Raw genomic sequence first — 11,615 nt, 5'->3', positions numbered from 1 at the left:
TCATCTTCTAAATAAATTTAATTTAAAACTGATTTGTAATTCGAGGTATTTTTACACTAAAATTGAACCTTCTGAAATGGATTTGACTAATATCTTATTATTGATGGATGCAAAGGTTATGTAATTGTAGTTTTGTATCTTGTTCTGCTTTCTTGTTTTACTCAAAACTCAACAATTCCTTTTAACTTTAAGAAAAAGTTGCACAATCACTAGCAAAAACACAAAAAAATACATTTCTAAAGAACGAAAAAAAGGTGGTGCTCTAAAAAAATTGAACACATATTTTTTGTTCACAAAAGTTCATTATTTTAATTTATTTTATTAAACTATTTGTAAAGAAAAAAAAGTCTTAGGTACATCCACGTGGGTGCAAGCGAAACCTAGCTGCTGGGATCACGTGGGAGTTCTCCGCGTAAGTCACGTGACTCTTTGTTGACGTTTACCGCTGCGGTCGGTGAACATACAGGCTCATCCAGCTGCTTTTACTGCTGCTGCTGCTGCAATGTCATCGCCTTGCTAGTAAGGAGCAACCTGAAAGGGACCAGGCTGGAGCGGGCAGCGAGCGGTGTTAGCCTCACTTATTGTGACCAGGAATCGATCGTGTGGATAAAGGTTAAAAAAAAATCCCCGCTGTGATGTTTGAGGTTTAGGACAATAAGGAGGAAGTGTTTCACCTCGACGGGAGCACAGGGATCACAGCCCGTCCAGTTTACGTCCCGAATGCCTGTCCATGAGGTAACTAAATATTTTTATGTATAAAAGTTGAGATTATTCATTACGCAAAACCGATAAAGTTAGTAATTATTACTGTTAAGTAAATGTGTTGTTGCTTTGTCGCTGTGTGGCCCGATGATGATGGACGTGCGGGCGACATGTCCGTGTTTTTCCTGCTTCTCTTTCAAATATAGCTGGGATAAAATCCAGCATATTCGTATATCTTTGAGTATAATTTCATATTATAATAATTTCATACAAGAAATACACTATTATAAAGATTTATTGCCTGATAGAAGCTACATTTCCTGTCTTGTACCCTAGCTTCAATGTTTGCATTTATCGAACGCCTTAGCGATTGACGAGCAGGGCGATTGTCCAATCAGGAGGGACATAACAAAGCTTTGGACCAATCACAAAACAGGAAAAACCAGGTTACTAGTTTGAGAGGTAAAAGGCCACGACGGAATAAAATGATGGGACTGTAGTGTCCCCGGATAGATTTTTTTTTTTTTTTTTTTTTCAAATTAAATTTCGTTTCAAACACAGTTACTCGTGGCTTTTAAAACTAGTTACACAGTTAATACCTAAAAATTGCCCCAAAATGTCCTGATGAATGGGACCAGTGTGAATGTTAAAACAGCCGCGGCTTTGTCTGTCGGTTATTTCATTTAGAGACCCACTCTGATGAAGATTGTATTTCAACATGTTCTTGTGAAAAATTCTCATGACGGAAAGCACATGTAAAGAAAATTAAGCTTAAATTTGCATTTATTTTTGAAAGAAAAAAAAATAGGAGTGGCTGACGAACCAATGCATTTAGTAAAAACCATATATTGTAGGTGTGACGTAGAAGTGACTACGGCAAGCCGCAAGCTTTGCTCTGCTCCATTCTGATGCGTCCACTTGTAGATAACTACATATGTATATATACTGATCAATAATCAATACGAGAATTTTACGATGTCTGTTTTGACTCCACTGTGTTCTGATAATTAAAACTTTGAAAACCGAAAAAAAAAAAAAAATTTCCAAACACTTTTTTCTGCTAAAATTGTCCAAACGCAATGCATTGTGGTCTATATTAGCCAATGTAGCGAGCATTGATGCACACTGGTTTTTTGCATAGACTTCTGGGAAATTTATTAGGCAGTCAATTTTGGAATTGTAGTTTTGGACAGCACTACACACACTATGTAGTGCACTATATAGCGAGTAGTGAAGGAATTCGCACATAGCTTATGGCTCGCCATTTTTGTTGCACCGGTAATGTTAGATTGGGGTTGTGATGTGCTGTAAGCTAGCGGAAGATAGTGTAAACAGATGGATGATGGGAAAGGGGTAGGATTACTCTGTGCCAATAGTCCCGCCCACAACTCCGGGTCAAATTTCTGATGAACTACTGCCGCTCTGCAGAAACTGTCAGAAACTGACCGATATTTAGGTTTCTTCTTAAAATGTCATAATCTTTCACAATAGATCAAGATAGTCAGACTGGGTCATTAAAGACCAGTAATGTAGTCTAAGGCACCTTTTTATGATATTTTACTGCACCAAAACTGACCCAGATTCACGACAGCCTTGATTAAACTGTTAAAGTGATTGTTAAGTGCTTTTCTTTCTTTGCCTAAATACATAAATAAATAAATAAATGTATTTTCTTAAGTATAGATAATTTATTCAGTGGGCTGGTTCTTTTCTAAAAACAACAAACTTTTTTTGAAAGCTCCTAAACGCTCAAGTCATATCAAGGATTTTTTTTCTTTTTTCTTTTTAAATTTCACTTCTCTTTTTGCTTGTTTTTTTCTTCAGTTACTGATAAATGGAAACTGTACCACATACTAATTTCTACCAGTTTCTGTCTTCAGGTCCTGTAGAAAGCTGCCTGGACTGTGTCTGCTGTACGACTGTAAAGAATGGCTGTCGTAAGGCAGTTTGGACTGCTGGTGTGGAAGAATTATCTACAGCAGGTGAGCTGGAAAAAGCTGTTTGTCTATATTAGGCATTTAAGTTGCTTGCAGCTGTTTAATGTTCGTGACAGTTGTGGATCATAAATACAGCCAACCAACAAATATTTTGATTTAGAGATGTTAGATGTTGTGCGCCAAAAGGGGAAAAAAAACCCTTTTATATCACCAGGTTTTTGCCTGATCATCACCACGGAAGTCACATGTCTCTCAGGTCTTGTGAAGAGCCTTCCTTGTATCGTTTCATTTAAAGTCCTCCAAAATGTTGTGACATAAATCACAAGACAACAGACAAAGGCGGGTCTTCCAGAACACATTTTCATCTTCCGTTTACAAAAGACAGACATATTTTTGGCCGCAGTGTTGTAGCTATCTGCACATTTTTGTTTGTCTGTCGCACCAAGGTGGTGCTTGCATAAAACTGAATATCAGTCAGCGATTTCCCAATGTGACAAATATTGTGCAATAAAAGAGCTTGCTGGCTGCAAGGCATGCCTGCTGGGAGCTTGTTTGTCCCTCCGCTCTCTTCCTTCAAAAGGAAATGTTGGACGTTGCCTTCGAAGCCATTAAAACTTGTATTTCAACTACTGTCAGCAAAGGATCGAAGTATTTTTCCTGTTCACATGTTTGACCTTTTTCCCTGACAGCTGTTGCATAAAAATAAAACTTTGACGTATGATGTAAAACAAGAAAAAAAAACTATAAAATTAACAAAATCTTTGGTGGATCTATAGGTCATTGATTCTAGAAGGTGTTGGTACGATTTAGCACTCAAGTTTGTTATAATCATTGCTGTTCACAATGTATATTTACATTTAAAAAGCAAATTAAGATTAAAAAAAATCTTACACAAACGTGGAAGTCATGGCAACCACTTTAGGGGGAAACATTTTTTAAAATATAAAGTTTAGCAGACCTAAGGTCACCTGTTAGTTATTTAAGTTTTATTTATTAAAATAGACATTCATAGCAGAACAAGGACTGGGAATTTAGAGTACACTTAGCATTCATACCACATCTGTACCGTGCCAGAGTCCACTTACAGGCCCGGTCCCACAATTTTTGTGTAGTTCAAAAATTCTTTACGCGCGTAACGGCGGACCACTTAGGTTAATCAAAAAAAATTTGGGGTGAAATGTACTTATAGGGACAGTGTAAATTGCCTGTGAGTGGACCCTTAAAGGGGCCATACCATGAAAAAAACAACTTTTAGAGCTTTTAAGTGTATTATACTGTTCAATCCTCACTATAACACAACCGGTTTTTATTGAAGAGAACGTCTGACCCTAATCTATATGTTTTGAGTGGAGGGAATTATGCTCCCTTAGTTATTTTTACAGTTTTTTTTTTAGTCTTTTGTCAGAGGATGCTCCAGGAAGCGTCACTGAGATGCGACCTCTTCAAGGCGGAGTCTGGAGTGAGAGATGTATTTTGACCTGCTTGGGAAAACCTCAGTGTTTTTCCATTGAAGAACCGCAGGGGGATTTCATGTTGGACTTTTCCACTCAATTTTGGGTATTGGAAAATATGTAGAATTAAAAATATTTTTTAAATGTGACCAAGTAAAATAATTATTCCGGTTTTAATAATCTCGAGTTGTTGGCTGATTTATGACTTTTATTTGACCTCTTTTGGTACAGATTACTAAGGCTGTCCATATCAGTTTGAGCAGCAATTTCTCAACCAGAGAACTGCGTTAATGGTGTCATAAAAGTGTCAAATAAAAAAAAACATTTTATTTATTTTTTGCTCTCCAGAAACGGCAGATCTTAGTAACCCTGGTGGAGATCCTCCTTCCTCTTCTCTTCTCTGGCATCCTCATAGTCCTGCGTCAGAAGGTGCCTTTTAAGGACTATCCGAACGCCACCGTCTATGAGAGCTACTACGTTGAGGAGCTGCCCAAGCCTTTTCTGCGGAGCTTTCAGCTGGCCTTCGTGCCCAGTAACTCCAGCGTGGTGCGGCAGGTGGCCGATGATGTCCGTACCAGCCTGCATCTCTCCTCAGGTGAGCGATACTGTCGTTTTATTCTCAATGCTAAAATACAAATGTTATTTACATGGGAGTTATGGCTCCTATAGAGACGGTCCCCACTTCTTCGTCAGTTAACGGTTAGGGGGAACAAGGAAGCACAAATAAAACCTTCTTTATTTGCAAAATTTTAAGACACACCCCTATCCACCCTCATCCGTTAAATTACAGACACATTTATTTTTATTTAAGATAGAAAAGCAACACATTTTCGTGTAGAAAAGATGAGCCAGATCAATGGATCTGCAGGTCGTCTCCTGCAGTGTCATCCGAGATCCCAGCTCAGCTGTTAATAAATAATTTACCTCGTGTTCAGCAGACGAGTCAAAGGATGGTGAATTCTTGTTTTGCCAGGTGCACAAAAGTCTGTGGTGAGATGCCTGAAGGAAGGAATTCTTGTAACGCTAGTGCATAGTTCGACCTATTTACCTAATGATGAAGGTTTCCCTGACAACACATCCCTGACTGTAATGACGGAAAATAGTTCAGGGACAGTAGAATTTAAAGGTTTTGATAGTGTTTTTTTTTTTGTCCATCTCTCCTTATCTCTTTCCTTATGGCTACTAAGTAGTGATGTGTATCTTTCCCTCTCACACGATTCAACACGCATCTAGATTCATGGTCTAAATCGATTTTTTGGCGATACGATACAGTCCGATTCTTTTATCAAAAACGCTAAAATCTAGATATTTCTTATTTATGTGGTATTTAAAGCTATTAATAATAATGCATGGTGTTTGACAGAGAAATGTATTCAGGTTGGAAGAACCAAGCTTATGATTGGACATCTTTTTGTTTGCATCGCATGTACATAAAAAGACAAAGATGGTAGAAAAAAAACAGAAAGAGAAACTACAATTTGCCCGAAATCGATTATTTACGTGTTTATTGATTTTATGTGTTTTTAACAACACAATCTTGTTCATATCTGTGGTTTTTAATCAATTTTTCATACGTATATTTTTTACATCCCTAACCGATACTGCTGTTTCTACCACTGCCTGATCGATTTTTCAATATCAAATATCCTGTACATCCCTACTGCTAAGCCTTAGGCCTTGTGGCCATCCCATAATAATTTTAAAACTTCCTTTGGAGGTCCCTATATTTTGGTTTTGTTAGTTAATTTTGAAATATTTTTGAGTTCCATAAGAGACTTTTTAAGAGACATTTTTCTTCTCTCGCTATAATGTGTTGCGTGCAAATTTTGGTGACTTTTTGAGTGTGTGGGGGTGATTTTTCTTTCAAAATTGGAGTAAAAAAGAAGATTTGCGAAAAAAAAAAAAAAAAAAAAAAATCAGGTTCTGCTTGGTTCTGGAGATCTAGCAGTTCTCTCTGCACTGAATCCAGTGTCTCCTCATTCTTATCGAGTGAACACAGCTGATCCAGCAGGAAGTGCAGGGAACGCTAGAAAAGGGCATGCTGGTAGATCTTGAGGACCAGGTTTGGGCGGCCTATTAGAGCATCTGTCTTTAGTTTCATAAAATGGCATTACACTGCATTTATAAATCCACGAAACGATGTCTGAGACTGACTTGTGCTGGTTTTTATTTCTCCTCTCCTAGAGGCTGTAATTTGAGCGGCTGCTTGCTTTTCCCTCTTTTATTCAAGTGTTTATTTTGTGAGGCTGCCCCAATTTTAACCCCGCAGGCTCCATGTTTGCCTGATAGAGTGGTGAAATATTCCATTGCGCAAACCCGAAAAGTGATAATATAATAAAGGCTGGAAAGGAAATCTTATGTGATCTGGGAGCTTTAGCAGGATTTTTAAATTTTTTTTTATTTTTATAAACACTTTCAACTTCTTTGTTTTGGATTTTGACCTCTGTTATCAATAAAGCTTTACCCAGTTCAGTATTCTTGCAGCATCACAAACCATTTCCCCTCTGCCAGCTGGATAATGAGGATCAAGGTCAGCCACAGGGGGAGCTGTCTGTGAGGTCATCTTTTATTTCGTTGCAGTGCGCGGCTTCGAGACGGAGGAGCAGTTTGAGAGCTACGTGAAAAATGACCCTTCGTCGGGGCAGCTGCTGGCCGCCGTGGTGTTTGACCACCCCTTCGCTCACGACGACGACCCCTTACCCTTACAGGTAAAGAGGATAAAGAAGGGGACTGCAGTGTGCAGGAAATATTTTTGTGTTGCTGTTGTTGAGACACAAAGATGAACCAGTATTACTGGTTTAAGGCAGTTGGTTCACACGTTGTTGGGAAAACTGGGAAAAGATTAAACGGAAGGGGGAGTTTGGTGGAAAAGAAAAACAGGAGGATTCGTTATTTTTCAGGTGCAGCAAGAAAAACCTGAAAACGAGGATTGGAGGTGTGATTGGTGGGGCTGTCAGAGAAGATGCTGACAGACTGATTGCCTCAGAATGGCAGTTTAGTTTAAAAAAAATAAAAGTTCTTAAGTTTTTGTAGGAAGCGCCCTGACAACCAAACTTTTGTCTCATCTCTCAGCTGAAAGGGGATTTTGGGCAAAACTACAGTGGCTCCAAAGTGAAAAATTCACCAAAAAATCACTTAATTAAAAAACATATTAAAGACCCACTCCAATGAAAATTATGTTTTTGGTGTTTTTAACATGTTCTTGTAAGGTTTTCTCTTAATTAGGGACATATAAGATAATTTAAGATTATAAAAGTGGATTCAAATCCTGATGGATCAGAAGCAGATTTTGTGACCAAAGTTTTCCTTCTGCTGTAATTCTGATAGATCCATTAACGTCTTCAGTTTCCTCGTCTGAGCTGGTTAAACTGTACAGCTGGATAGTTCAGATATTCCTCACTCTAACTTTAGCTTGGGGTTGTGAGGGCCTGTAAGCTAGTGGAAGAGAGTGTAAACAAAGGGATTCTGGGATATCAACAAAGGGTTACTTCTGTGCCAACAGTCACGCCCACATTCTCAAAAGACACATTTTGCAATGAACTCCTGCCACTCTGCAGAAACTATGTCTTAAAAAAGGACATAGCACTTTTGATTTTGGGCTAAAAATTGCATAATCATAACAAAAAGACCACTGGGAACTATTTTACAATTCAAAAATAAAGTAGAACTGGAGCTGTATAGATCACAACAACAACAATTAAAAAGCAGCACATTTATTAAAAAGAAAAGCGTTTTAGAAAACAAAATGCCAGAAACCAAAACCAAAATGAAACAAAATAAAAATAAAAAATTTCAGATAACAAAATTAATCTCCAAAAAAAAAAAAAAAACACAATACGAGACTGGATGGTTGATGAGTTTTGACATTTGAGTTTTTTCAAATGCGTCTTTAATGTCTACATCCTAATAAAGGTTTTTGTGATTAGTACGGGGCAAATTCAGTATCTCTTGATGCCAGAAATATTACAGTTAAAATAATGGACAAACGTCTTCTTCCCATCAGCCCTGTCCCACAATGCCTATCTTTTCCAGTTTCTTACTGCAGTTTCATTTTTTTACATTTTATTTTGATTTTTGGAGATTAATTTTGTTTTTTCAAATGTTTTATTTTTATTTTATTTTTTATTTTTTTTTAACTGTGTTTTGGTGTCTGGAGTTTCTAAAATATATTGTAATTTTGTGTTGCCCTTTTAAAAGTCGTTGTGATCTTTAATATTTTTTGCATTGAGGGATTTGTTGATGTAATTTGTACTTCAGGGCCACCGTAGAAAACAGCTCTTCTAAAGCTCACACTTTCTTTCAGTCAAGAATATTTGTATTATGAATATTTTAAATAATAAATAAAATAATTTTTATATTTGTATGAAGATAGTAGACTCCTTCCACTTTATAATTAATTAATTATTGTTTTTTTATTTTATTTTAATATATTCTTATGTTTAAATCATCAAAGTCTTTCAGATCGTCACACTTTCTTTCTGTCCCACAAAACCAGAAGCAACAGAAACATTTTAAATACATGCTTACCTTGTTAGTGCTGCTTTGTTCTGCAGAAATTAGAAGTGTTTATTAATAAAAAATACATCCAAACTGACCCAAACTGAAGCACCGGACTAATCAAGAGTTGAATAGAAACATTAATTGACTTCTAGCTGCTGATTAAGGTGCAGATAATCAAAGTAAAGGTTACAAACCTTAAAAAATATGATTGCCTTAAAACAAATCAGTGGAAAAAACACGAGAGGTCAATTTGGGAAAAATATAAAAATAAAACGAACCAAAACTTTGAACGATGTTGTGTCTAGAAATGGATGACATTTTTAACTCATTCTGTGCTCCCTCTCAGGTGAGTTACCACCTGCGCTTCACCTTCACGCCGCGAAACGCCCCGCCCAAGGAGAAGTCGGAGCTGAACCCCAACAGCGACCTGGACTGGCACACGCTCAGCCTCTTCCCTCTTTTTCAAATGCCGGGCCCTCGAGAGCAGTATGACAGGGAGGGGGGCACGCCAGGTGAGATTTTGTATTTGTTTCAAAGAACAATGTGATTTATTTTTTAAAGTTTCTTTCTTAGCATTTTTGGAAAAACAATCTCCTTAAATGTTATTTAATGCTATAAAAAAAAACCTCACAGGGAGCAAGAGGCTCTCTTGAGGCTGCGTTTCCATGCCAACCACACTCCTGCATGTCTTTGGCGTGATGAGTGCGGTGTAGATTTTGGCATGATACTGTGTGTGCCATGACTTAAATATGTGACTAAAGGGCTTACGAGAAGACTGCTGTTAAATTCATTTCGGAGCCCCTGGGGCTGGTTGATTGCCACGTGGCGTGAAAGACGGGATTATGCTGCACTGTTCCTCAGCAGGACCAGACTTTGAATAATGTTTTGCATGGATTTGCATGTAATAGTGTGAAGAAAAGGCCCGCTAAAGTCACGGTGACAGAATGGTGGAGCCAGAAGGCTCCTTATTATGTTCCTACCGACTTGCACACAGATGATTTAGTCTTTTGACACGCTGAATTGGTAATGTATTAAGTGGATTTGTGTCTTGAGTCATGGGGCTCTGGTTTGGGAACATGGCGTGCTCAATTCTATTGATATGTCTGCGCCTTCTTGTAGGTTATTTCCGAGAGGGCTTTCTGGCAGTGCAGCACGCGGTGGACAGAGCCATCATGCACTCCTACAACCGAACAGCTGCTGCAGCCCTGCTCAGACAGACCACAGTGGTGCTGTCACGCTTTCCATACCCAGCTTTCATATATGACGTCTTCATCCTGGCCATCCAGAACCAGCTGCCCCTTCTGCTGGTGCTCAGCTTCACCTACACGGCTCTCAACATCGTGCGAGCTGTGGTGCAGGAGAAAGAGAGGAAGCTGAAGGTGTGCTGGCGGGTGTTTGTTGTTTGGGGTGCAGCTGTCGGGCCGCATACTGATCCTTGTGTTGTGTGTTTCAGGAGTACATGAGGATGATGGGTCTCAGTAACTGGCTCCATTGGAGCGCCTGGTTCCTCATGTTCTTTCTGTTCCTCTCCATTTCTGTCTTTTTTGTTACAGTGCTACTCTGCATCCAGGTGAGCTTAGATTCACTACTCTCAATGCTTAAATAAGATGCATTTCGACAGCTCTTTGATTTAAAAAAGATGCCTTTTTAATGTATTATACACAGCTGCAGGCAAAAAACTGCATTCAGTAAAAGCATGAAAACATGATTTGATGTGATTTAAGCAATGTTTTTCTCCATCGCTGTGATTTAGATTATTTTATTTTGTACAGAAATTGAGGTATTCCCTAAGGGTTCACATACTTAATCTTGCAACTGTATACACTGCAAAAACAAGTAGCTTAAAATAGGAAAAAAATACTGAATAGTGATTCTCCTGCACCTTTCTGTACATTTTTTGGCCTGTTAAAACTAAAATAACAGTTTCAGTGATTTCAACAATCTTGGTATCAAAATGTTCAGCTTGTTCTGAACATTACTGCTTGTACTTTTGGTATTCATATATTTTATAAGTTTTGAAACACTGAGCATAACATACCCCATAGGAAATGAATGACAAATTGCTCAAATCCTTCAAAAACTTTGTTACTTTAAAATGTTTGAACTTCCACAAAATACTTTTAACAAGAGACGCCCTTCAAACTTAAAAATGTAAATTTTTTTGGCATTTAGCTTTTAATTTGGCAACATTCTTGCTCCTTTTGGCTAATTTAAATGTTTTTTTTATTTCTAGTTTAGCTAATATTTTTTAGCATTATGCTAGCTATTTTGTCAAAGTTAGACTTTTTAAAAGTTCTTTTGGCAAATTCTGCTGGCTGTTTCAGCAAAATTAGATTTTTTTTAAGTTCTTTTGGCAAATTTGGAGTTCAGCTAATATTTTAGCATTATGCTAGCTGTTTTGGCAATATTAGACTTTGTTTGGCATCAGCTTTAGCGTTTTTTGCTATCAGTCTCTGCATTTTTAGCTATCATTTCTGGCTTTGTCAACAGCCACAGCTTAAAGAGTTTACACTTGAATTATTGCAGGTAAATGCTATATATCTAGTCTTAAAAAGAAATTCACTATATTATATTCATGTAGCAAGACATTTTTACTACACAAGATTTCTTTTAAGAAGGTATCAAAATCTAGAAACAAACAAACAAGCATTTAAAAAGAAAAACAAGCTAATTTGTAGAATTACTTCCAATTTAATTTATACATCAGATCAAGTATATATATATATATATATATATATATATATATATATATATATATATATATATATATATTGCAAGTTCTAAACGGGTTGTAGTTTATTTTTAACTACAAAAAATATGTAAAAAGTGGGAATTACTCATTTTAGAACAAAATGTGAACAAAATGAGAATACCATCTCAGTACAAGTTTGCCCATCTTAATAAATCCTCATAAAACCTAAAATTAGAAACTTGGTTGGTTTCCAACATAATGACAATTAATGTCAGTCTAACTTTTTTTCAACTTTGAAATAAAATCCTTAAAATTGAACCAAAAATATAACAT

At 37.2% G+C, this 11,615-nt stretch overlaps 1 protein-coding gene across 3 annotated transcripts in view; it reads left to right on the top strand.

The window, feature by feature from the left end:
* The first annotated feature begins 111 nt into the window (after positions 1–111).
* Positions 112–11,615, top strand: part of abca3b (ATP-binding cassette, sub-family A (ABC1), member 3b) — a 25,958-nt gene continuing 14,454 nt past the window's right edge. Inside the window, exons 1-7 of one of the 3 annotated variants that reach the window (XM_036213259.1) lie at positions 112–612; positions 2,583–2,684; positions 4,439–4,685; positions 6,671–6,798; positions 8,937–9,102; positions 9,710–9,969; positions 10,044–10,160. In XM_036213259.1, the coding sequence (XP_036069152.1) occupies positions 2,631–2,684; positions 4,439–4,685; positions 6,671–6,798; positions 8,937–9,102; positions 9,710–9,969; positions 10,044–10,160 (972 nt within the window). In that variant the 5' untranslated portion in view covers positions 112–612; positions 2,583–2,630. Of the gene's footprint in view, positions 736–2,569; positions 2,685–4,438; positions 4,686–6,670; positions 6,799–8,936; positions 9,103–9,709; positions 9,970–10,043; positions 10,161–11,615 lie in introns of all 3 variants that reach the window. The other 2 variants (XM_024272289.2, XM_024272290.2) reach the window with 2 other exon arrangements.

Source organism: Oryzias melastigma, linkage group LG8, assembly GCF_002922805.2.
Source record: "Oryzias melastigma strain HK-1 linkage group LG8, ASM292280v2, whole genome shotgun sequence".
NCBI classification, from domain to species: domain Eukaryota; kingdom Metazoa; phylum Chordata; class Actinopteri; order Beloniformes; family Adrianichthyidae; genus Oryzias; species Oryzias melastigma.
This window is presented reverse-complemented; position numbering and strand designations above follow the sequence as displayed.